Source organism: Puccinia triticina, chromosome 16A (genome assembly GCF_026914185.1).
Source record: "Puccinia triticina chromosome 16A, complete sequence".
NCBI classification, from domain to species: Eukaryota; Fungi; Basidiomycota; class Pucciniomycetes; order Pucciniales; family Pucciniaceae; genus Puccinia; species Puccinia triticina.
Window position 1 is genome coordinate 2,583,214 of NC_070573.1, and position 27,726 is coordinate 2,610,939.

Sequence of the window (27,726 nt, forward strand, 5' to 3'; positions counted from 1 at the left end):
GTTGACAAGTATGTGCATCTTTTTTTGTGTTCCTGTTCAATTATTTTCCTGCTCCGGAGTGTGTATCATCAAAACTTACTGTTATCACCCAGGCCCAACAAATGCAAAGGTCGTGCCAGCAAATGTCCTGGCAAAGTATTTCACCTCCCTTGTGAAAATACCTCGGTACAATTTGATGTCCATCTTGGATCTGGTTGGGGGCTCCTCAGACACAAGGGCACACACGACCACCCATGGGCTGAGGCAAAGAAGCCAGACCCCTTGGCAAAGGCCGCGTTTGCAAAGCTTATCAAGGAGAACCCAACGGCAGGTGCCTTCAAGCTCAAGGTAAGTCCAGTTATCTCATTGGGCAGATTGGATTCAGATGCAAATGGTTAAGTCTGAGATCATTTGAATTGCAGCTGGGTAAGAAAGCAGATGAAAAAAACGATGAAGATGGAACCTTTGAAGGTGTCACTGATATTCACCCTTGCTTTCAGAACAGCGACCAGTATTTACTTTCCTTTTCATGCATTCAATCCCAAAGCTGAATTCAGTGTGTTTTAGACTTGTCATTGCAAGACACTGTTGGCTGAGTTGGGCATTGTGCTGGGTAAAAAAGGTGCGGGCGCAAGCAACAAGTCCATTCTTGACTGTTCAGTTGGGCCGTGTAAGTCTTGCCATAATCTTTCATGTCAGATGATTCACATTTTGAGCCAACAAGCCAATCTCAATTTCAAACAGGTGAGGGCTCTACATTATCTTGGCATCATACCTACCTGGATCCGAGCATTTCACTTTTCAGACAAAATGGATGGCAGAAAAGTGTCAGCCTACGTGATACCAAGGATATTATACTTCTAGCTACACGTGGTGCAAAGCTAAATATTAGAGTTATAAAACTCTAAGACAAGGTTATAAGGAATAATTCCAACGTAATTGTTGGGAATTATGGCGTAAGAAATAAGGCAATTTGGGCCAATTTGGGCCAATTTGACGTAATAAAATGAATATAATTAATTTTAAAGAGGGGCCTGATAAATCAGGGTTGTTTAATCCCTCTAGAATGAAGAACTGGGGCCTGTAAACAGGGGTGTTTCAAATCCCAGAAAGAAATAGCGGAGAATCTCAAGAGAAGGGGCTTAAACTTACTAGTATAAGACCCTAGGGGCACTTGAGGTTCTTCAGGCGTGAAGTTGGGCAGTTGGAGGCGCTCAGAAGTGGTAATCTTGAGGGCAGGGTGGTTACTGGACAGCTTCAGGGCGGAAATTGGGGCTAAAAATCACGAAAGTAGGTATTTTACCTGGCAAATCACAGGCTAATGAGGCTGTTGAAGGCGGGTAAAATTCTAATAGGTAATGTAAAGCTGGGGAATCTCCTTTTGGGGCGGAGAAAGGGCCCTTTTTATAGCCTAGGCAGGCCTCCAGGGGCGCCCAGGGGACATGGGGACACTTGTGGGCGCATTCTGAGGCAATTTGGTTGCGCTAGAAGGCGCTGTGGGTCGTGGAACCTTGGGGCTTGGATACAAGGGTTGCCAAGGACCATTTACAGAGGTTCTGCGTGATTTTACACATGCTTTACACGTCATGGGGGCTGGTTTGGGGGTTCTGTGACGCTCATTTCCGTGGAAATGTGCCACAGAAGGTACTAGAACTGGCTTCTGGGCACTTGTACACATTCAAGCAGTGCTTCATACATGTTCTGGAGGCGCTTATTAAGTTCTCCAGTTCATTTGACCTCTTCTACATATTTACTACAGTTGTAATCTACGTGTAGTGAGGCTTGGGAGAAGCTGGGGCGCTTTCTAGTATCTCCTGAGCACGCTACAAGAGTTCTTTTCAGTCTAGAATGTTTTTATATGGAATGACGTGGTAATTACATCTTGTTTGGTGTTTAATTACATGTGTACAATACATATAACACATGTAATGTTGCTATTGGGGTGTATTCTGGCCCATTCTCACTTACTAGTAGCCCAGGCGCAGTGGTTACGGGCCAGTTCATGCAATATGCATATATGTACACCTTGCGCGCGGGCTTGAGCTCTAGGCAACAGAGCACGCGGGCTTGGGTGCGCCACGCAACAAATAAAGCCATCTTTTAAACTATACACAACACCTCAGTTACGTCACTAAAACTGGGTGTAAACATATGTACTTATATATATATATGCATACAAGTCCATTCACGCGGGGCGTGATGCTCTTGCTTAAACTTTGAAGTTAGTTTACACAAGGAAGGGATAATAATTAAGGGTACGTGTAAGTGAGGTACCCTAGGTTATTTTACCCGTAGAATCAGAATCTTCTATAATATTTTACTTATTGATTACACAAAGCTAAGTAATCAATTATTTACATATGTATTTAATGTTTTTGCGTAGTTTTACATATGTAAGAGTAATAATGTCTCTTTCATATGTAAAACTACTTTTTATATTTCCATTTGTATCTTGTCACGGTGGCTCTGCCATAGTAGCCAGCTGACAAAAAGTTACTTGCTTGCAATAAAAACGGAGAACTTTACCACAGAGGACTAGTCTCAGATGTCACGTACCGTTATTTCGAGAATGGGTATCTTCTATCAACTTCTATTTTCTGTGACAAATTGCAGCAATGGAGACCAGTTCAGCTTTTGTGGATCCAAGGGTTGACATTCAAGTACCACCAGATCCATTTTACTAATCTAATGCAACAGTTTTTTGACGACACTTCAATTACCGCCCAGGAAAGAGACCTCCTAGTCCAACAAGTCATTGACTTCTCAAAGGCTCAGATGCAGGGGCACAAGGCTGCATACATGGATTTATTTTCTGCCTCAGACAAAGAAAAGGCGGCATCAATGTTGAAAGGATGTCAGCAGCATTTTTCTGCCCAGTTTACAAGAATCAAAGGCAATCAATCTCTTTTATTGGCTGACAAGGAGGTAAGCCACATCTATATTGGTCAGGATATATCTCCAGCTGAAAAATGATTTGCTTGCAGGCTACCTTCCAAAAATCTTGCTTGTATCTTTTGGAACTATCTGTTGAAGGTGGTCAGACTCACAAGCAGAAAATCAATTCTTTTCACTGCCAATACCCAAGAGTCCAACAATGGCTAGATTGGTTGACAGTGGCAGATGTTGAGGCAATACTTTTCACATCCCAGCGGGCAATTCTCAGTAAAGATGGAACTGATGGGATCCTCAACACCACCAATGCGGCGGAAAGTCTACATCGCCTCTATTACATGATTAGGTGGGTTTTTTTGTGTCATTACTCACCATGGGAGTTTTCTTGGCACTTGCGTGCAAGTGCCATCGCCCAATATTGTTTAAGAACCCTTTTAGATATATCCTGGAACTTGAGCCTCAATGTATGCTGAATTCATCATGAATTTATGTTTAACTTATGCTCAATTGAGCTGAAGGCACTTTGGAAAGGATTTGAATTCAATTGAAAACCAGCTCCAATTTGACTCTAGTTATTACTGGAACTATTTTAGAACAAATCTTCAACTACCTTGCAAAGCAATATCAAATACTTGGCAGAAACAAGGTATTTACCACAGGAATCATATATTTCTAGAGCTGGCCCCTATCATCTGTTGGCGGGTACTTGGCACCTGCAGAAGTGTGCAGGTATACGCCGGGTGCAGGTGCAGGTGTCCAGTCTGTGTCCAAATTCAGGTAGGTACCTGCGCACAAATTGCCATTCTGCACAGCTCTGCTTGCCCCTAGTGACCATTGGTGGGTACTAGGTACCTGTGGGTGGGTACCCGTGGAAGTACGCAGGTAACAGCCAGCAGGTGCAGGTGTCCATTCTGGGTCAAAATTCAGGAAGGTACCTGCACCCGCTGCAGGTACCCGGGTGCAAAGTGCCAGCTCTATATATTTCATTCTATCATGTGTTTATCATAAATCCCAAAAAGCTCAAGATATGTGAGTGGTACACAAAAAGATAAACGTGTAAGTTTTTGTGACACATTCTTTAGTTGCTGAATTTTTTCACAAAATATTTGAAGTTCTGGGAAACTTCTAGCAGAAAAAACCTCATATTAATCAGGAGTTGTGTATGAATTCAGAAAATATCCCCAAAATAATTTGTGTACATATGGCTGAACATTATAAACAATTTTTGAAGGTTCCGCCTATGCCCCTGGCTCTGCATGAGCACTCAGGTTGGAATCACTTGGCTCAGTGATAAAAAATGTGACACACCAGCACACATGTGTAAATTTGTGTGACACATCCTTCAGCTGCTAAATTTTGTCCCAAGGGAGTTAGAATTATGGGACAAGTCCAGGGGAGCCTCAGATTACCCAGGGTTTGTGAATGAATTCATAAAATCTCCTCAACAGGATTTCTGTACTGATGGATGAAATCAGATACGATTATCAAAGGATTCAGCTAATTTGCCCCTGGGATTGCGGGGCACTCATCTTGGCATGATGGCTGGGTGATGGTCTACGTGTCACACAAGCGCGCGCGCGTACGTTTGTGTGACAAAATTTGTCACATAAACCCGCACAGGTTACATGGTTTTGTGATAGTTGGCCCCACAGCGCCAAAGTCAAACCGTAGTACCAGGGAAAAATCAGAACTCCCACTAGAGCTGACACTTTGCACCCAGGTACCCACTGCGGGTCTGTTTACCTGCCTGAATTTTGACCCAGAATGGACACCGGCACCCGGTGGCAGTTACCTGTGTACTTCCATGGGTACCCACCCACAGGTACCTAGTACCCGCAAATGGGCACTAGGGGCAAGCAGAGATGTGCAGAATGGCAATTTGTGCACGGGTACCTGCCTGAATTTGGACCCAGACTGGATACCCACACCCGCACCCGGCGGACACCTGTGCACTTCCACGGGTACCGCCTGTGTACCCGCCAACGGGTACTACTACTAGGGACCAGCTCTACCTCACACAGTATCACTACACTCCATCCAAAGTTTTAACCATGTGCAAAAGAAACAAATTAAAAAGAACTGGCAGCTTTTTGGTGTGTGCCCTGAAAATAAATACAAAAACAGTTTCAGAGAAACCTACTGGGTATGGGTTTTGAAAGAGGTCAAAAATGATAATAATTGAAATATGAGTAACCTTGGTCAAGCTTGAGGATCAAGTAAACCTTATCATCAAATTGGCCTGGTTTCAGAATAGGTATGGCATACATTTACACAGACATTGCACCACACATTTGGTATGATTCCAGTTCTTATAAACTTACTTTGTGGCAGACATGAAATTGCCTTCCAACAACAATGGGCCTTTACTTTACAGTTATTGGGAAAGTAAAGATATAGTAGATGTTTTTGGCTCAATACTATAACAGATAGCACTCCAATCAGTAAAGAATTTTTCTTTACTATAACACATATTTGATTTTTTAATTTTTTTATACAGGTACAGTATGAGTGAAAGTAATTTGTATTTTTTTGTTGATGGAAGCTTTCAAAAGGCTCCTTATAACCACAAAAAGGCATTTGCACCTAGTTTTGCCCCTTTTTATTTCAATAAGCAGGGGTGAAAGTACATTTAAACCCGCTTTTACCCCTGGTTATTGAAATAACTAGGGTTGAAACATGTTTAATAGGGCTCTCTACTATATCAGCCCATTGGAAAAAATTCCTTCACTATAACCAGTAAAGTACCGGAGATGATAAAAAAATCTATACTCTACTGGAAGGGCCTGGTTACAGTAAAGTATAGTAAAGGCCCACCGTTGAACTTCCAACCAGCCTCTAACTGAGATCCAACCAAATCTATGACTGAGTTCAGAGATGGCACTTGCACATAAGTGACAAGGGAAATCCCATGTTGTACTATTATTATTTTGTTTCACATTACTCATTAAGTATGCTTTCTTCATTCAGCCGAGGAAGGACAAGCTTGATGCATGAAATGGTTGAGTTGTTCTCCTTTGTCAAGACGTTACAGGACGGCTGGATTGCGGTCATGAAGGGGGTCTCAATAAAGTATGGGGCCAAAAAGAATACTGAATTTGGGGTCTTGTCGGGAATGACTCGTAAGCGCCAGCAATACCAGAACAATGGACAACCTCCTGACACTACTGATGCTTTGGCTGGGCCGGATCCCAAGAAAGCTAAGATGGAGAGGTCCCCAAAAGTTGTCAAGACACGCGGACAGGGTTACTGTTCCTACGTTGCTTTCCCCGATAATCCCTTGCAACGCAATTGATGCTGGATGGCCGCAGTGTTGGAGAGCTTGTATGCTCTGTATACTCCTTTGTGGCAAGGGGACCAATCTCTTCACCGCGCTGCTATTACATTTCTCGTTGAGGGTAACTTATGAGCTAAACTTGACTGGCTCAATCCGTTCAATGCTCACAAGGGGTCAGAACAAGCTGTGGGAAATGGCCAACTCCAAGCACCCAGCAAGTTTTATTTGACGCAAGTTCTCCTCTTGTGATTTCTTCATTGAAATCCTTTTGGACCCGTTGAACCATAAAAAGAAGAACAAATTTTGGAAGCTCTTTGGCTTCATTGAAGATTGACAGTTCAGCTGTGAGGCGCTACTGGGGACCCAACAGCCAGCCAAACAGACGCGGCGCAATTACCATGTCATCTCCATATGTCCCAAGATGTTCCTCAGATCCAACACCACCTACACCAATGTTGGACAGCTATTCAATGTCTGGACTACAGAGGGCATCCAAATAAACTGCGGCCGCGTCTGTTGTTCATGCCCGGAGGCAAATCAACCATTGTTTAAACCAGCAACTCCCAAAGAAACCAAGGCTTGCAAGACTAAGCGCCTCTAACTTGACACAAGTCCCACTACCAACTTGGATGAATTTGCAATGTCGTATATTGATCAAATTATATTGATCAATTTTTTTTTATTCCTCTTGATACCTTTGTCTGTGTTCCATGTCTCCTTAATACTCTTCTATAATCTCTCAACTTCCCCCTTTGTTAGCTTCAAGCCAAAGGAATCTTTACTATTTTTGGCCTGATAAAATTCATGAATTTCTACATGCATCATTCTGTTCTTCCTGAAAAAAATACATTGCAAGTTTTATGATTAATCCAGGGTGGCTGAAGGGTCTCAGAAAGTTTGAATGGTTTTTTTACTTCAACCATTGATGTTATCAGAAGTCTCCAAATATAATTTTTTTCAAAAAAGGGTAACATTGACCCCTCACCTCTCTCATAATACCATCCTTCACGCTTTGTTAATTTGGTGTGACCTTAACTTTCCTCAATATATTGCATATCATCCTTGATATGCTACATGCATACAAGGCTTTTTGAAATTAGTCTACCATGGTTGAGCATATTTTTTTCAGGGTCTTAACACCAAGAAACTACCAAATTAGTGATATCTGGCAACCAATCACATTGTAGCTGCTACATTTAGGGGTTTTGTGGTCATTCAAGGTACACAGTAAGTCTTTGAGGGCATTTTATTATTTTGGTACCAATATCATGGAAGAACTACCATGCTGTGTTGAGATATTGTGGCAGAAACACCAAGAAACTACCATGCAAATTAGTGATATTTGGCACCCAATCACATTGTAGCTGCTACATTGTGTTGAAACTCGACGCTCTTCCTCAAAGTCCGCGCTCTCGCATTGCGCACCGCGAGCGGCGTGTCTGCGCTGATCAATGTATACTCAGTCGAAACCTAACCAATTGTATTGGTCTCGGCATCTCAGCTCAGTCTCACATCTCAGCTCCGGACACATCTCTCGTCTTCCGTTCAATCAAACTTCAGCCTCAAGGTCTCCGATCCCGAAGCTGCTTCCGCCGATCTCAAGATTCATTCTACGGCGATCAATTCCTCAAGTTATTCAACTTGGTGAGAAATGCACTCGAAGCATTTCCACTCTCTCATCGATCCTCATTGTATCTCATTGCTAACTCTCCTTCTTCTATTCAGTTCCCTTCTTTCCCTTCCTAAATCCACTGCCTTAATCCATCCATTACTCTGACTTTGTCTTCCATTGGTCTGTTCTCTCTACTCCATCTATCAAGCATCCACCATCAACTAACCTCTTTTATTCTCTTAGTCTTTTACTTCCTGCTTGTCCTGATTGCGTCCGGTTGTCCATCTTCTACATCTTTCTTACCAACTCAGGGTCTGTTCTCCAATTTCTCTTTTTTTCATATTGTCTTCTGTATTCTCATGCTCTTTGTTTTAGTTTCTGGTCTTTGGTTCTTTGAAATACAGTCAACAGTCCTTTACGATTAACAGTCGAAACAATCGCTGCGACTCAGACTATTTCATGTCCAACGAAGAAAAGAAAATTGTTGACAAACCACAGACTTCCTCAAAAAACCAAGACCAGAATCCTGCTACGATGGCAACCGTTACGAATCGAATGGATAAGGTTCATCCCTCAGTTCTCAAGACTGTGATCGAGGGCATACCTCTCCTCACCATGGACAACTATACCTTCTGGAGGATAAGAGTTTTTAACTTTCTTGATGTCATCAAACTCAAGAAAGCTCTTACCACCAACGAAGACAAGCTTTCTCAGGAAGAAAATGATTTTCTCAAGGCTATTATCGTCGCTAAGCTGGAGTCCACTGTGCAAGCCAACGTCGTCGACTCCGCAAATGAAGACAACGCTAAGCTGACGTGGAAGGCAATCGTTCAATTTTTTGCTTCGACTCAAGCATCTAATAAGGCTCGCGTGTTTCAATCCTTTCTTCGTGCTCCGTATACTCCGGACGATATTCCTGGCTTCATCACCTCGATGAAAACCTTTCAGTCTCAACTAGTCGAAGTCGGGTGGACGTTCACCGATGATGCCATCGGGCATATGGTCATCCACAAATTCCCTGCAGACATGAATGACATCGTGAATCAGATCACCCATTCTGACAAAGAGCCAACCATCGACGTCGTCTTCGATCATCTTCGAGTTCATGAACACAACATCGAAGCTCGTGCATCTGGAAGCGGTACTAAATCCAATCCCATCACCTTGTATACCGACGAATCCAAGAGATGTCGCAAGGGCTATCACAATCCCAATTCCGATCATCTCAAGGAGAATTGCTGGAAGTTGTATCCCGGCAAACGAGCTGAACATTATCAGAAGAAAGCCGATGCCGCGAAATCTGAATCATCCGTCAGTAGTTTTCACTCATCAATCTCAAGCACTCAACATGCGTTCATTCTTGACTCCGGATCCTCCGCGCACATGACTTCTGACAAAGATTTGTTTCACACCCTAGAACTCAAAGAACTAGGATGTGTTAGAACCAGTTCTGCTCTAGATCAGCTAAAAATCCAAGGCATAGGTTCGATACGGTTGAAGAACAAGTACGGGGAAATCATCTTAAATCAAGTTCTATATATTCCCGGATTAGTTGTAAATCTTCTCTCAGTTCGCTGTTTACTTCTTGATGATTACATTGTCAACTTTCATAAAAACTCGTTTGAAATCTTAAAAAACAATGAAATTAAAATGTCTGGAAATTATATTGGAAATCTTCCAAACATTGATTTCGATCACGTGGAGCACACGAGCCATCTGTCCTCTGCCGAGTTCCTACACAAGTCTCTCGGTCACGTAAGCTATCATCGACTGAGAAAGAAGTTGGGAATTCCCCTGAAAATTGTCAAATCGTGCGAGTCTTGTGCAGTCTCAAAAATCACTAAAGCATCGTTCAAGTCTGTTCACCGACCAGCGTCAAGACCGTTTGAGGAACTTCATTTTGATCTCATCGGTCCAATATGGCCTCCCTCTTTTCAAGGTCATAGATACATCTTGACAATCGTAGACAGTTGCACTCGTTTTTGTGCTGCGATTCCCATCAAACAGAAGAGCGACACTGTCGATACCATATCCTATTTAGTTGATGTTGAAGCAAAAAGGTTTGGACATTACCCAAGCACTTTTCACTCGGATCGAGGCACTGAATTCCTAAACTCAGATATGTCAGAGTACTGCAGTTCGCACTTAATCAAGCAACGCAACTCTGACGCCTATACACCCCAGCAAAACGGTCTAGCCGAAAGATTCAACAGAACCATACTGGAGTCAATGAGAACCATTCTAGAGGACTCGGGTATTGAACGCAAATATTGGAGTGAAATAGCCCTAGTTAGCGCTCTTACTCTCAACCAAATACCGACCCATTGCTCCAAGCATTCACCGTTTGAATTGTTCAAAGGTCGATCACTGCCGCTGAGTTACTTCTATCCACTAGGCAATCGAGTTTCTTATTTGATACTCCCAGAACAGTCCTTCTCTAAACTCAAACCAAAAGGGAAACTCGGCCGACTTCTGGGATACGTAGACGAATTAAGATCATACCGAATTCTGACTGATGATGGTAAAATTGTTGAAACTAAGAATGTCTCGTTCCTCGAATATTCATCTCCAGCTGTCAAGAACTCTGACTGGGATATCGAGGTCACTGAAGACACTGCTAGCGCCGAAGCTCCGTCAAATGAAGAATCTGACTCTTCCGACGAAAGCGATGAAGGAATAGCCGCCACTCTCAATCCAACTCCAGCTGCTAGCCGCTCTCTTAGAGAACGGACTTCCCAAGTTAAACCTGTCAAGTACTCATATCTCACCGGTGATCCTACCTCCTTCAAAAACGCGATGAAGTCTACTGAAAAAGACAAATGGTCTCAAGCTACTGATGAGGAACTGTCAAACATTGAACATCATGAAGTATGGGACGACATGTACGACACTCCTTCGTCCTTCTGGATTTTCAAGACTAAACCAGCTACTCTATCAGCAAACGAAAGAAAGAAAGCACGACTCTGTATTCAAGGTTTCCTACAGAAGGAAGGTGAAGATTACGGAGATACATTTGCTCCAACTGGAAAATTCACCACGTTGCTTATTGTACTCATGTTTGCGGTAGATAAAAAGCTTCCAATCCGGCAATTTGACGTGAAAAGCGCCTTCCTTTACGCGCCACTCAAAGAAGAATTGTACATTAAAACCCCTGAGGGATCATCAAGAAAAGCGCCCTTCCTCAGACTAAAAAAATCTCTGTATGGCCTAAAGCAAGCCCCCGCTAATTGGTATGACACTCTCACGTCGTGGTTCAGAGAAATCAACTTTCACCAGTCCTCATCCGATCCTTGCTTGTTTATTCACAACGACAAGAACTCTTTTATCTTCTTTCATGTTGATGATCTGATTGTAGTCGGCAATGTCGATGCCTTTGAAAGTCTCTTTCTCCACCGCTTTCCAAATTCATCCGCTCACGACCCGGACACTTTACTGGGGATGGATGTCACCAAGACCGAAGACACTATCTCGCTGTCTCAAGAGAAATTGATTGAAAAAGGACTGAAGATGCTCGGACTAACCGATTGTAAACCTGTCAACACACCACTTTCCGTAGCAGTGCAACTCAAACCGGCTACTCAAGATGAGAAGAACGAATTTTCAAAACTCAATATCAACTACAGAAGCTTCACCGGTATTCTGAACTATCTGTCATGCAGGACTCGTCCAGATCTGGCTCCGGCAGTATCCATTCTGTCCAGCTTCAACAATGACCCAGGTATAAATCATTGGAAAGAAGTTCTTCATTGTTGGAAATACGTTAAAGGCACAGTCAATCTTCATCTAACTCTACGACCCGATCCGTCCCAATCGACCTCTCTTCAACATTACACAGACGCAACCTGGGCTGATGACTTAGAAACTCGCCTATCTCGAAGCGGATCTATTTGTTTTTGGAAAAACTGTCCTGTTGCCTGGAACAGCAAGCGTCAAAGAAACATAACTCTATCATCAACTGAAGCTGAAATGAATGCACTCGCTGATGGTGTGCAAGAGAATCAATGGATCAAATTTCTTGTTGAAGAACTGTGGTCCGACAAACTCAATCCATCTACGTTTCACATCGATAATCAAGGACTTGCTGAAAAACTAAAAAATTTTGGTTCAAATTCAAAAACAAAGCATCTCGACATAAAAATGAAATGGCTGCGTGATCTCAAAAACAAAAATGAAATCACAATAACTCTCATTCCCGCTGAACAAATGATAGCCGACACCTTGACAAAAGCAAGCAATTGTTGAAACTCGACGCTCTTCCTCAAAGTCCGCGCTCTCGCATTGCGCACCGCGAGCGGCGTGTCTGCGCTGATCAATGTATACTCAGTCGAAACCTAACCAATTGTATTGGTCTCGGCATCTCAGCTCAGTCTCACATCTCAGCTCCGGACACATCTCTCGTCTTCCGTTCAATCAAACTTCAGCCTCAAGGTCTCCGATCCCGAAGCTGCTTCCGCCGATCTCAAGATTCATTCTACGGCGATCAATTCCTCAAGTTATTCAACTTGGTGAGAAATGCACTCGAAGCATTTCCACTCTCTCATCGATCCTCATTGTATCTCATTGCTAACTCTCCTTCTTCTATTCAGTTCCCTTCTTTCCCTTCCTAAATCCACTGCCTTAATCCATCCATTACTCTGACTTTGTCTTCCATTGGTCTGTTCTCTCTACTCCATCTATCAAGCATCCACCATCAACTAACCTCTTTTATTCTCTTAGTCTTTTACTTCCTGCTTGTCCTGATTGCGTCCGGTTGTCCATCTTCTACATCTTTCTTACCAACTCAGGGTCTGTTCTCCAATTTCTCTTTTTTTCATATTGTCTTCTGTATTCTCATGCTCTTTGTTTTAGTTTCTGGTCTTTGGTTCTTTGAAATACAGTCAACAGTCCTTTACATTGTGAGCCGCGGCTCCCGCGAGCTCACAGAGAGGTTCACAGGAGAATCATCGACCAACACAGAACACCTACTTAGTCTCAGATTCTCACTATCCTAGTTCGGCAGGGAAGTACTGAGACTTCCCCCAAACTAGGTGAGTGTGGCCCCTTTTCCTTCTCTTCCACTTTCTCCTCTCCCTTCTCTCTCATCATTTTTATTTCAAGGGAAGTACTGAGACTTCCCCCGAACTAGATTCCCTTTTGCAATATACACAGAGGTTCTAGAATCCTGCGCTGTGGTGTGCCAAATCTGTTTCAAGTTCCAAATTACATAAAGTGATGGTTGAATAAATGAGAAGGAGGTATATTCTTAGATTTATTATTGCATAATTAAATTCTACAGTTCATTTAACCCCTAGTCACTCACTTGAACCACTAGGATAGCTCCACTCAGTCAAACGTTATTTTGGTTAAATGGTTTTCATCCAACATAAGTAGAGTTTTGTCCCTTTTTTTCTTCGGCTATTAGCCGAAGAAAATAATGCATTTTTCTTCAGCTAAGAGCCGAAGGACAGCAGAGCTGGCCGGGCCAGCTCCACTGGAGCTGGCGCGCTGGCTGGCGCTGGATGAGCTGGTATTGGAATGTATTGGATACATTACTGTATCCAATACAAATACCTAGCGATACGTATCCAATACATAGCAATACGTATCCAATACATAGCGATACATATCCGATACGTATCCAATACGTATCCAATACATACCTGTACAGTGTACTAAAAATACATACCAATACGTATCCGATACATACCGATACGTATCCGATACATACCGATACATATCCGATACATACCAATACAATGTACTATACACCTTGCCATGTTTTTTTTAAAAAAAACTGCAACCCCTAACCCCTAACCCCCAAATGGGGCATGGGGGCAGTCGGAATTGAACCGGCAACCTTGCTGTAAGGAGGTTTGCAGCTGCGCTGCAAACCACTAGGCTAACAACCATTGGTTGCGCTGCCCAGGTTTTGTGGCTAGGTTCCTATGAACTCAGCTCTGCCAGCCCGGCCAGCTCCAGCGCTCCTTCGGCTTTTAGCCAAAGAAAAATGCACATTTTCTTCGGCTAAAAGCCGAAGAATTATAGTGCCACAGGTGCATAAGTACATAGTATAGTAGTACAGTGGGTCATCTAAATTTTTTTGGCACCTCAATTTTTGATTTTTGAGGGCCAAGATGGAATTTTTGAGTTCTGGTTTTTTGCTCAGTGGGGCTCAGGAGGCTGATAAGAAAGGATCAATTGAGCTTTTGATTGCAGCCTTGCCAAAAAAGGAGATAAAAAATAATATATAAACTGACAATTTTTCAGCTCTGTGGATAATTTTTTTAAAAATATGTGGTAAGCAGGGGGGGTAGGAAGGGAGCTGGGGAGGATGATTATAAGTCAAAATCTTAAAAAAAGAAAGTTTTCTTATTTTTTTATATATTTTTTTTTTTGTTATTTTAGCTTATTTGACATGATGCACGCTTTTCTTTTGCAAAAAAAACAATAGTTTTTACCATTGCACTGATCCCCCATCAGCCTCAATGACCTCTGCCATTCGTCTGGGCATTGACTCAATGAGGTTGTTGAGGATGTTGGTGGGAAAGTTGGCCCAAGCTTGGTTGAGTGCCTTGTGCATCTCCGCCACCGTTTTGGGTTGATAGAGTTTGTGGATGTTTCTCTTGAAGACAAGCCAGACGTTCTCAATCGGGTTCAGGTCGGGAGATTGAGGTGGCCAGTCAATCTTGTTGATTGAGTAGTCGTTGAGGAACTCCTGGCTGACAAGGGCATTGTCCTCCATCAAGCTGAGCTTGTGCTCCGGGTCAAACTCCTCAAGGAAAGGAAGGAGGGCTTTTTTGTAGATGTTTTCAATGAATTTCTCCGCCGTTCGACTACCAGGAGGGACAACGGTGAGAGGAGCCCGGGTTTGGTCAAAAAAGCCCCCCCAGATCATGGTTGAAGTTCTGCCGCTCTTGAAAGTTGGGGCTAGATTCTTGGGGTTGTATTTCTCGTTCTTCTTTTTCCAAACAACAACCTGCTTGGAGTTCTTGCCAATCTTGAAAGAGGATTTGTCCATCCAAAGGATTTTCCTCCAGTCGTTGGAGGTCCAATCCTTGTGGCGCTTGGCAAATTGGAGCCGACGGCAACGGTGGAGCTTGGTAAGGAATGGTTTTTTGACAGCAACTTGGTTCTTGAAACCAAGTTCATGGGCTCGGCGGCGAGCGGTGACTGTTGCAATGGGCGTACTCAGCTGGTCTTTCACCTCGGCCATCTTCATTTGAGGATTTTCATCAAGAACATTTGTCAGCTGACGGAGTTTGCGGTCGTCCAACTTCCTTGGTCTGCTGCTCCTAGGGGCTGTCACAACCGTCCCACGAGCTGCAGATCAAAGGATGATTGCCGAGACGGTCGTCTGTCCAATTCCTGTCTTGGATGCAATGGCCGTCGGCGTCATCCCAGCTTCTGACATGCCAACAAGCTTGGCCTTTTGCTCGGTCGAGAGATGGGGCTTTCTAGTTTGAACCATCTAATAAAAAGGCAAAAAAAAAAAAAGTTGATATCAATATTTGCAACGCTGCATATATTACTTACACTGATTTCTGGAGGCCGTACAGCCCGTTCTGAGGGAGTTGCAGGTGTCGTGGTGGCTGGTTGTTGACCTTGAGGATTGTTGACCGCCTTTAGCAGCCTCAGGCGCTGCAGTGTTTACTTGCGACATGTTTCCCAGGTGAACCTGGGGGGTCACCCACTTTTACCCCGCGCCAAAAATTATAGATGACCCACTGTACATTGGTAGTACATAATATGGTATTAGAGCCAACCACAACTGGTTCATATTTTTTGTGCATATTCAATTAGAGTTAGGGCTGGAACCACAAGTTGGCCATATTTGTATGCATATTAAATTATACTTAGGGCTAGAACCACATGTTGGCCACCTTGTAGATAGAATATATAAGGAGCCCTTCCTCCCCCCCCTCATCTGAATTCAGCATGTGAATAGCAGCCACCAACCAACCAGTCACTCATTCATTTAACAGTGTGATCTCAAACATCCACTCACCCAACACCTGTGATCATAATCAGGTTCTTAAATAGCTTGTGTCATTGCACATCATCTACATTGTTTGATCTAAGTCTGATAGAGACTACTACACATAGTGATCTCTATAAAGGTTTTGCCACAACAATAAATAAATTTTGTTGTCAGAATCCTTGTGTAGTACAATAGAGGGGCAGGTCCTTCAAACCACCCGTAACATAAATATTGCTTAACTTCAAATATCATCTTTGTTATCTCCCCCTCACAGAACTGCCGCCTGTACCAAAGGAGTTCTCACACCGGTCATCAAGATGAGTTGTAACTCCCTTTGATGAACTCCTGTGCTGGTCATCAGGGAGTTACACGTGTTCTCAATGACCATTTGGTGCCGGACATTGAGGGGAGTGATAGCTGCTCTCAATGACCTTTTTGCACCGGTCATTGAGGGGAGTAACACCTCCTCTCAATGACCAACTGTACCGCTTGTTGGGATGATTTCTAACTCCCCTCGATGAACGGTACTGACCAGTCATTGAGAGGAGCTGTCACTTCCCTCAATTTATTGAACCAAACGGTCATTGAGGAGTGCTAGTCTCTTGATGACTAGCACCTGTAGTATGTACCAGCCATTTGATTACCGTTACAGCTGGTCACCAAGATTTTTCATTCCCCTCAATGACCAGCCGTGATTGATACAATGCCATGTTGACTCTGATTTTTGGCCAAGCATCAGGGTGTACACCAGTTTGCAGCGGACCATGTTTGTGTCCACCCTAATGTTTGGCCGAACATCACGGTGGACATGTCACACAAGTCACAGGGAATTCATTCCCCTTAACAGCCCTTGAAAGCAAACTCACCAGGCTGTGTTACCCCAGCACTTGTCCCCAGTAACAAGCAGACTGAGCACAGTGCCCGCCAAGCCCCGGGCTAACCTGGACTATGATTAAACAGTTGGTAGCAGATGTAGCACCTGCGTGAGCATGGGGCAGAGGGGCTGGTGAGAGAGCAAGGACACAAGAGAGAATATTACTTGTTCTTGTCCCAGGGCCCACAGCCACAAGTTTCCACTATCATACTTCACCAATCAACCTGGCTCCAGGCAGAATTCACCATGGAGCCAGCCTCAACAACCTGGGAGATCTTGAGATGCCATTAAAGAGAAATTATTAAATACATATTGGGATCTATGAGGTTCAATTCAACCTCCCTGGAATTCTAATGTGTGCACTAGTCCAAATTGCAGTCTACTGTGGCACTTATCTGGCTATATTCAGGGATCTTACCTCATGGGATCCGGCAGAAGAATGAAGGTTGTCCCATCCGCAATTTGTGACAGTAGCCCATGACACAAGCCCAGAGCCTACTAATCCTTCAAATACAGTTCAAGTTGATTTGCGCTGGAGTCATGAATAGGCCAAGGTGAAAATCTGTTTTTTCACCATATTTAATTATAGATAAGATCAGCTTTAGTTGAACATAACATCAATGTTGATTTAAGCTTGAGTTACACATGCTCCAACAGTTGACATCAGTCTGGGTTACTCAAGAAACATACGTTCTGGCACTCTCTAGAGAGTGTCACACTTTCTCCCCTGGTGTTTATTCATTATTGTTCTCAACCACAGATTGATGCTTGTACGTCATATATGGTGTTCAAAATTGCATAAGATTTTTTTACATAAAATCATAAACTGAAATTTTGGCTGGGAGATGTCACTTTAAGTTTTATGCACGCTGACATCTCCTAGCCAAAATTGGCTTTATGATTTTATGTAAACCATGACATATGCAATTTTGAACACCACAATAGTCTACACCAGGGTTTGCAGTTGACACAGCAACAACAAAAAGAGCTGCGTCGGCGCAACCCCCCCCCCCCCCCCAACACCACCAAATTGTTTTGGTGGCCAACCTGATGTCTCTACGCGGGAGGCCGTCTGCGCCGCAGTTGGCATTTCTTCCAATGCAGGCCTTGCGTCCGAGTCCGCCGTCGGCACATTCTTGATGCAAGGCCTGCGTGATGGAAGTGCATTGGCACATCCTTGACGCAAGCCCAGTGCAACACAAAATGCATTGCGCAACGCAAATTGCAGTACGCAATGCCTGCGTAATATTTGCAATCACTTGGCTGGTGCAAAAAATGCCTCAAGCTTGGGCTTAAACCCAGAGCTATCATACATTGTCTGATCCAGCAACCAGGGTCCTACTTCCACCCCTAGACTAAATACCATTTTTCTATTCACCCAGTGTGCTATACTAAGGCCCACGTTATCCTGTTCAGTATTCCTGCTGACAACCTTTTTTCAACATGTTCTCTTTTTTTTTTTTTTTTTTTTTGAAAAATGGAACTCTCATTACCCTTCTCCTAAAGCAAAAGTGTATATGAGACCCTTGCTCAAAAAAAAACAAAAAAAACAATCTCATGATGATTGCTTACCAACCCGGGGGGCGAGCCAAGCATGACCTATGCTCAAAGCGGGCCCAACCAGCCGACGGTGTTGGCTTGCCGCTGCTGGCAAGCCTTTGTCAGCTTTCTGCCGTGTTGGACCCTTGTTTGACATACAGTCAAGCCAATGGGGCCAACAAGTTGGCCCAACCCAGCCGTACCGTTGGCCTGCTCAGCAGGGCCAAAAGGGGTTGGCTGGGTAAAGCCATTGCAGTAACTTTACCCTGCTGTCATGCCAGCGCAATGCACTGTTGATGCTGGCTTGACAGCTGGGTCGGATGGGTCAGACCAACGTCAATCTGACCCATCCCCGGCGTTGACCTGCCTCCGCAGTCAAATTTGTGGCAGGCAGGTCAAACCTGACACTCCCTTGACCCCGCGGGCGCGCCAACGCAACTCAAAGTTGAGAATTGAGCCGTGGTGTACTTCTAATTAGCCCTGTACAAGAAATCAATCTTCATCAGTTATCTCCATCTTTTTCCGTGCCCCATCTGAGCCGCATCCGGCAAGATTGCCATCCTTGCTGCCCTTTTCTCGACTATCTGGCTCATGTCTTGTCATTACTTGTATGAGATCTGCGGTTGAAAACCCAACAACAACCATCTTTGCAAGGAGATCACGGGAATTCTGCTGAGAAAACACCCAATTGGCTGGTGTTGAATTCTTTGAGATTTGCAGCATAGTCTGTCTGCTTTGTGATCAATAAGAGGTGAATTGTTTAAGGTGTCTCCAAAGATGTTTTGTTCCACACACTGCCAGAAAAACTCTTGAAACTGCTTGCAGTTGAGATGCAGCAAGCTCAAATCAAACCTCCGCTCAAGCTCGACCCAAGCACTGGGTTTGTGCTCAGGGGTTTCAAGTGGTGGCACATCCTGATTGAGCACTAAGGCAACTCAACGCCTGTGCAGCCCTGTGCACCATGACTCAGAATGCTCATCCCTCTGCTGAGGATAAGCCAGCCTCCCTTGCAAAACCTTGATGACAGGCATTCTTCCTGGCCAACAAAGGCTACACAATCTGGATGTCCATCAGGCACTCCAGGGCACTCCTCCTGGCCACAAGAGTTGGCACACAATGGCCAGCAGCACATAACGGCTGTCGAACGACGTAGGCTGGTGACGCGATGGCCAATACATATTGGCCATCAAATCAAACCAGCTCCACCTGATGGCGTTTGTACAGACCGGCCTCACGCAATGGGTGGCACATACCAGCCATCAAGTGGAGCACACATCACGCAATCCGGCCATCAAGGGCCGGCAGGCACCAGCCTACCAGCCATTGAGGGCCGGCAGGCACCAGCCTACCGGCCATTGAGTAGAGCACACACCACGTAATGGCCAATACATATTGGCCATCAAGTGGAGCACACACCACGCAATGGCTGATACATATCGGCCATCAAATCAAGCCAGCTCCACCTGATGGCGTTTGTACAGACCGGCCTCACGCAATGGGCGGCACATACCAGCCATCAAGTGGAGCACACATCACGCAATCCGGCCATCGAGGGCCGGCAGGCACCAGCCTACCGGCCATCGAGTAGAGCACACGCCACGCAATGGCCAATAAATATTGGCCATCAAGTGGAGCAGACACCACGCGATGGCCAATACATATCAGCCATCAAGGGGAGCACACACCACGCGATGGCCAATACATATCGGCCATCAAATCAAGCCAGCTCCACCTGATGGCCGGTACAGACCGGCCATATAGTGGAGCACAAATGGCCAGTATTATAGCTGGGTACATAGAGGCATAATCTGCAAGACAAACGTTTCTATGAAGGCCGACGACGGGCTCTATTACCAAACCACCCTTGTACGTACCAACAGGCTCAACCCAAGACCAGTCCATTAGTTTCCCAGTAGACATGACAAACAAGGACATTGCACAGGAGGCCATGCTACCTGTTAAGAATCTCACACAGTCCACAACAGGACATGAAGATGCTGCAGAGAGCGCCGGAATCTGAATGTTGCACCCTGTTCTAACCCAGAGCTCCTGGGTTTTGCAACAATCATCTACATTGTACTCCAGCAAACTTGGTACATCAGACGCGAGGTCGGCATAATTTACTTCCATTTCTCCCGGCAATCCATCAGCCCTGGATACAATATCCAGTGACAAGTGAGGCATCAACTTGTCTAGGTATAGATACATGTCTACATTGTACGTGCCATGCACATCTATGTAGAAAGCATTCTGCGGTCCTGTGTGGGACCCGGTTCTGACTTTCTTAAACACACTTTGGAGGGACGGGTCCGCCCAATAGCAGAGGCAGCAATTGTCAAAAGAATAACACTCGGGCAGATCACTTCTTTGTACTTGGAGGCCATGGAGAGCGCGGTGACGCCGACTAGTTGGAACTTGATCAAGGCCACCGATCACTTGTTGGTCAGGAAACGATCCATCAGATTGATTGCCAGGTACAGCGTTTCCGGATTGAAACCCCTGAGCACAAAACCCAGTGCTTGGGTCAAGCTTGAGCGGGGGTTTGATTTGAGCTTGCTGCATCTCAACTGCAAGCAGTTCCTAGAGTTTTTCTGGCAGTGACACAAGCTTTTGGCAGATAAATTCTGTTGGCAGTACCAACATTGCGCTTTTTTCTCTTCACCTGTGTCAACATTCAAACAAAAGAAAAATAAATTAACATTGGAATATTTTTGATTCAGAGAAGAGAGAAAGGAACAACTAACCTTCCCCACTGGGTTTGAAGTGGTTCCATATCTTGCTTGTGGTTTTACGCACTGTAAGACTCAAAAGTGGTAATGAAACCCTTTTGCTGAATGGTGAAGGGTATGATGGAGTTGCAAGCTCTGCCCTTCTGTTATCAGTCAACAAGACCCACCAAGCTCAGCTTGGCAAGTTTTATTAAGTGATAGGTCTGGTCTGTTCCAGATGAAATCTGTTTGACCGGCAACGTGTAACTGTTTTAATTACTTTGTTATAAGGGTTGAATTGTTGTTAAAAGGGTTGATTTATTGTTATAAGGGTTTTAGGATTTGAGTGTGGATGAGTGTTGGGTGACTTGTGAGTTCTGGGTGAGGAACTGGGGAGCAGACCACTGGGGGTGGAGAGAGCTCCTTTTATAGACAAAAGTGGAGCCCCAAAGGGGTTTTTGGGTTAGGGTTTCAGCTAATCTAGAAAAAACGGTGAGGGATTTTAGCTGGTGGGAGTAGATACAAATGATGTCATAACCCTTCAGGGGCGCATGAATGGTGTCAGAATATACAACAGAACATTCTAAACATGCCAGGGGTGCATACATGATGTCAGAATATACAAAAGAACATTCTAACACATGCATGAGGTGACAGTAGACTGCATGAGCTGTCATACAGGGGGAATTAGTGTATACACAAAGTCTGAGGCTGCAGAAAAAGTGTAAATGATGTCATACTATGTATATAAAGGAGTGTATGTAGTTAATATGTAATGAGTGTAGCCTGACAGGGAGATGTATGTTTGTATCCTGTGATGCGTATATGTACTGTGAAACTTGGGTCAAGGCAGGTGACAGCTGGGTTACTGGGGCTGGCCGTGTGATAGGTGTCCATGAGGTGTAACTTCCACACTAGAGGGGGTCCAGGGGTGCTTCCAGTGGTGACTAGAGGTGAAATTGGCCGTAGAATCCATTTCTGGGGTCCATTTGATGGTATCTTGAGGCCTAGTATGAGTAATTATGTGGCATAGAAAAAACTTTTTATTTTTCCACTTTTCCGCCTACCACAGCGCTTTTTGGCCTTGAGAAAAATTATTTTCTCCGGCCAAAGCAGTTTGGGGAGAATTTTTTGTCAAAGGGGTATCTTTTTCTTGGGAGTCACGGGGCTTACTGGGTTCAAGGACCTGGATGTTGTCTTTGGCTTCAGTTTCAGTCTCAGGTGGCTGGTGGTCTTGATCAATAGAGCCCTTGGCCTTGTTAGTTTCTGCAGTATCTTCTTCAGTTGAGGAGGGGATTTTCTTCTTGTTCTTGAGGGGGCGTGCTTGTTGGGAGCGGGTCCTGGGCATGGTGAAGTTTTGCAGTAACAGGCCGGTAGCTGAGAGCCTGAGTATGTAAATACAGTGCTGAAGGCCCCACAAACTAGTGATTGGGGGCCCAGTGGGAGTGTTGTGCAATTGATGTAGCCTGGGAGCATGGGTCTACCAGTTGTTACATGGGTACCCACCCGCTGCGCGGGTCTGTAATCGGGTTGGCGGGTCAACCCAACATCCAAAATGGCTGCCCAAACCCAACCCAAAAATCTGGCGGGTTGGGTCAAAAATTGGTTTTTGAGACAAAGGTCAACTCTGTCAGCTGGCTACTATGTCAGAGCCACCAGGACATAATATCAAAAGCAAACATGAAATATCATTACATAAGAAAGAGACATTATTACTACCATTACTTATACTTACACATATAAAACCCGGAATATTATTCCATATTCTTAATCTAAGCCTAATTTACCCTAGGGTACCTCACTTCAAGGTACCCTTAATTGTTATTCCTTCCTTGTGTAAATTGACTTCAAAGTTTAACAGGTGCACCACGTCCTGTGTGAATGCACCTTTATGCTTATATACATATGTACATATGCTTATAACACTTCAATAACCGCGAAACTGAAGTGTTATGTTTAGTTTAGAAGATAGCCCAACTCAGGTTGAGTTAACTCTAAACCCGCAGGCTGCGCGCTACGTCTAAAGACGGCGCAGAGCCCTAAAAATGAATGAAACCCTAAGAGGGGCTGCCTGTACATTACAGTACGCCCACCAGGGAAGTAATGACATCAATTCTGCCCCTCCATGTGAAACACTACACACATTACATAAGCTGTACATATGTAATGATGTCACATGGATGCAAACAGAATATTCCTGATGCATTAAAACAATTCAATACCTAATGCATACACAGTACAGACCAATTGGGAAGCACTGTGGCCCATTTGAATAAATATGAGACACGTAACAGCTCATCTGCCTGGATGAGGGAATCCTGAACTGTAGGCGCCCACAAATGGCCAGTACATATTCCCAAAAGAAGACTAGCTTCTATGGCGCCATCAGCCAGGCTGCAAATCCGCCTGAAGGCGCCCCAAATAGGCTAGTACATCTTCCCAAAGAAGAATTAGCCCTTGTAGCGTCAACAGCCTGGCCAAAAAGCGCCCACAAGTTGGCCAGTGGCCCTGTAGCTCCCCCAGGCGCCCCAGAGAGCTGCCACGGGTATTTAAAGGGCCCTCTGGCCGCCCCAAAAGGCCTTTCCTCACGCTTTTACATACCTACTTGAATTTACCCGCCTTCAACACGTGCTCAATAGCCTGTTTCTAGCCTGGTAAGTCCCTTAGTAGTTGTTTTTAGCCTCATTTTGTCGCCAGAAACTGCCCAGTGTCCACCAAGCCTTCAGAATCAACCTCTTCAAGCGCTTTCAACTGCCCAGTTTCTACCCTGAAGAACCTCAAGACTTTAAGGGCTTTTTACTAGTAAGTTCAAACCCCTTTCTCTTGAGATTCTTCGCCATTCCTTGCTGGGATTTAAACCACACCTGTTTACAGGCCCCAGTGTTTGCTTTTGAGGGATTAAACACCCCTGATTTTATCAGGCCCCTCTTTATTTAATTATATTAATTTTGTTAATATAATTACACCATTTTTCATATATTTTACGCCATAATTACCAATATATCATTGGAATTATCCCTTGGACTTTTGTCCCAGAGTTTTATACTCTTTTATACTAGTTTTGTACCACGTGTAGCTAGAAGGAGTAGTCCTTGGCATCACAGAGGCTGACAAACTCAAACCCGGCCCCAGACCCAACACGGGTTGGGTACCCACTGGGTCAACCTGACCCACTTTCATCCCTAACCAGAATCTTCCATGGGGATTTTATCTTCATCTAACACTCCAGGAATGAGCATGAGGGTCAGCCGCAGGGAGTTGAAAGGAAATTGGAACCCAAGGCTTAGAGCATCTCCACCGCGGGGTGTAAAATGCGGGTGTAAACCCCTTTTACATCCCCGCAACCAAAAACAGTACCCCACCCCGGGCAGTAAATGAGGTGGTATCTCTCCCCGGGAAGTAGAAATCAAGGTTGTAAGGGTAGATCTACCACCTCACTACACCTCCGCTCTCTGCCAAAATCAACCAACTCCAGGCTCATTTTACACCTCGCCATCCATCTCTCAACCCCCCGATCCCACACCACACAACTCAACAAGCATTCAACTCAAGCAATGCCTTCGTCCACTCATCCCGACCCACTATCAACCCCAACTCAGAATAAAACTAAAAAAAGGAAAAATACAAGTAGGTTAGCTCAAAATGATTTTCCAATTTCAATAGATAGCTGATTTTTTTTCTCACATTTTTTTGGAGTAGAAGCAGGTCCAGTGATTGAAGTCGAGATCGATGATGATGGACCAGCCAATCAACCATCAAAAAAACTGCGCAATTGCAACAAGAGCAAGCCTGCATCTCTCAAACCTCTCGCCGACAAAGTAGCTGCATTGTCCAATGATGACGGAAAGAAGACACCTGCTTGTGCTCCCGACCCCACCAAGAAGAAAAAAGTTTTGAAAAAATCTACTGTGTCGAATGAAGATACCAAGAAACCATCACCTGTCGTCCGTGCTCCCAATTACAAAGAAGATGAGGATGTCCAGATCTGTCGCTCTTGGCTTGAGATAAGCAAAGATCCTCTGAATTCTACCAACCAAACAGCCACTACCTTCTGGGCTCGAGTTCGCGAGCACTACATGAAGCAGATTCCTGAGCACGATTGCCCACTCGACAGCGTCAAGTATAGATGGCAAGCAATCCAGTGAGCCACCAACAAGTTCCATGGCTGTTTCAAACAAGTCACTCAAGCCAACCAAAGCGGGACCACCAACTCCAATCGATTGACAGCAGCTTTGAAGCTCTATCATGCACTTGAGAAGAAGACCTACACTCATCTCCAGTGCTATCATGTGCTTTCACCCTTGCCGAAATGGCTCAGCTACTGCGAACAACTCAAGCAAAAGAAGAGCAAGCTCCTCTCTGATTCCAAGAAGCTTGATCTCCCCTCCGATGTCAGTGTCCCCCAATCTGAGGCTGCAAGTGATGCCACCACCACCAATGCCAGAGAACCTATTCGTCCGATTGGAAACAAGAAGGCTAAAGATGCTCGCGCCGAGGAGCTGAAGGACACCAAGTGGAAGCAAGACTTGGTGAAGGTACAGCGCGATCTGGCTAACCAGTCACAGGCCCAGATTGCCATCCTCGCCGAGCAGAAGGAGGCGGTAATCTCGATGGCTGAAGAAGCGGTAATGATGGTTGATCCCACGACTATTCCGGAGGCGCGGCGACCTTTTTTTGAGTGGAAGCAAAACAAGACCATGGATAAAATGCGAAAGGAACAACAGAAGGAAAAGGAGGAGGAAGAAAAAAAGACGAAGGAAGAGGAAGAAAAAAAGAAGAAGGAAGAAGAAGAGAAAAAGAAGAGGGGAGAAGCCAAAAAAGAAGGAAAAACCAACAAACAAGTCAACCAGAAGCAAAAGCCAAAAAAAACAATCGCACAAGTGAAGATTGCCGCAGCAAAAACCCGCGCTGTTCAATCAAGATCAAAGCAAAAGGAGATCAAAATTCAGACCAATTCTTCCGATGAAAGCAATAAAGAAGATAGCGAGGGGGAGGGAGAAACTGAACCAGAAGAAGAAGTTGAAGGAGAAACTGAAGAAAGCGAAGATGAAGAATAAAAAAAATTTAGTGTTGTAGTTATTCCGCTCGTTGTAGTTACTTGGCTCATTGTAGTTACTCCGTTCGTTGTAGTTACTCAATTTATCTCATTGTTTTGTTCATCATTCCTTTCCGCCTCTTTCTCTTGATCGATCAAATCCAATGAATGTGTTCTCTCTCAAAATAGGTTGTGCGGTTGTGCTCTCTCAAAATAGGCTTGGCCTAAAGCTCAATAGAATCTTGTCTTTTTGCTTATCTTCGAAGTGATTTAAATTACAAAGGATAAAAAAACAAGAAAAGATTATAAGTTATTTTATTCCGAGCAACCTTTGATTGCCCAAAGGTGCTTGATGAGGTCGTTCTTCAGCTTGTGATGAGCTGTACTGTCACAGAGAGCAATGCAGTTGTTGACAAACTGCAAGAATTCAACCAAATCCGTTTGGGCGTGCTCTACTTTAGTTTTGGAGTTGTTGTACTCAAAATCTTCGGGTAATTGCCTTTCATCCTCCACAATCATGTTGTGGAGGATGATACAAGTCTTCATAATCCGGTGTAGCTTTTCTTTATTCCAACCTCTTGCCGGCTGCGCCACAATCGCAAAACGGGCCTGAAGGACGCCAAAAGCTCTTTCAACGTCCTTTTGCAAGGCCTCCTGCAACTTTGCAAAGTGCTACATGCAGAAACAGGCATCAGAAATGATATGAAGCGAGAAAAATTGATTGGACTGACCTTCTGTTCCAGCCCTTGTGGCTGAGAAATGGTTTTCACAATTTTTGCGTAGTCCGGGTATATCCCATCAGCCAAGAAGTATGTTTGATTGTATTCATTGCCGTTGATAGTGAACAAACACCTGGGAGTAACACCATTGAGAAGATTCATGAAAATCGGAGACATATCAAGCACATTGATATCGTTGTGCGAACCGGGGAGCCCAAAAAAGGCATGCCAGAACCACAAATCTTGTGATACAACAGCCTCAAGGACAAGTGTGGGAACCTGTAGTTGATGATAAAAAAGAAATTCAATTGATAATAAATCACATCATGATCTAAAAGCAAAGAGGGGCATACCTTGTCCTTGCCTTGGTGCGTGCCTTTCTATCCTGCTGGGCAGTTTTTCCACTCCCAGTGCATACAATCCAGCGATCCAAGCATTCCGGGAAAGCCACGCTTCTTGTTTATTGTTAATATACGTCTGACATCTTCTTCAGTTGGAGATTGGAGATATTCTTTGGAGTAGAGCTGAATGATCGCAATGCAGAACTTATCCAGGCTTTCAAGAGAAGTACTCTCAGCAATGCGAAGATACTCGTCATTAGTGTCAGCGGAGCCTCCGTAGGCAAGCATGCGGAGGGCAGAAGTGATTTTCTGGATTGGCCGTAATCCCGGCTTGCCAAGTGCATCGTTCTTCTGCACAAAATAACGATTGTGTCCTTCGACATCATGCACGATTCGCAAGAAGAGAGACTGTTGCATTTGGAATCGTCGCCAGAAGAGGTCAGCTGGGTACGTAGGTGATTCAGCAAAATAGTCTTTGAACAACTGCTGATAACCCGATTCAAAGTCACGAGCTAGGTTGGCTGAGCGACCCTTGATTGACCCTCCGTGAGTTGGAGCTGGTTTGACATCCTCGTCCTCGGCGAGTAAAACGCTTGCTGCTTTGGCTACCGCCATCTGGATTCGGCTGGTATTCGCAAGGATCTCGGCCTGTGATCGGAGGATGTTTTTGATTAGTGATTTGCGGTCCATCATGGTCGTTCTCTTCAACAGGATCGCGGTGGTTCTCTTCAACAAGTGTGCAATGATCAAAGATTTTGATGTCCGGTGGCCGGGGACGATTCAGGAAGCCGGGGAA

At 44.5% G+C, this 27,726-nt stretch overlaps 1 protein-coding gene across 1 annotated transcript in view; it reads left to right on the forward strand.

The window, feature by feature from the left end:
• Positions 1–20,147, forward strand: part of PtA15_16A246 (uncharacterized protein) — a gene marked incomplete at both ends in the record, with an annotated part of 60,813 nt that extends 40,666 nt beyond the window's left edge. Inside the window, one exon of the mRNA XM_053163918.1 lies at positions 19,961–20,147. Within this exon, the coding sequence (XP_053027895.1) occupies positions 19,961–20,147 (187 nt within the window). The remainder of the gene's footprint in view (positions 1–19,960) is intronic.
• Positions 20,148–27,726: the final 7,579 nt, after the last annotated feature.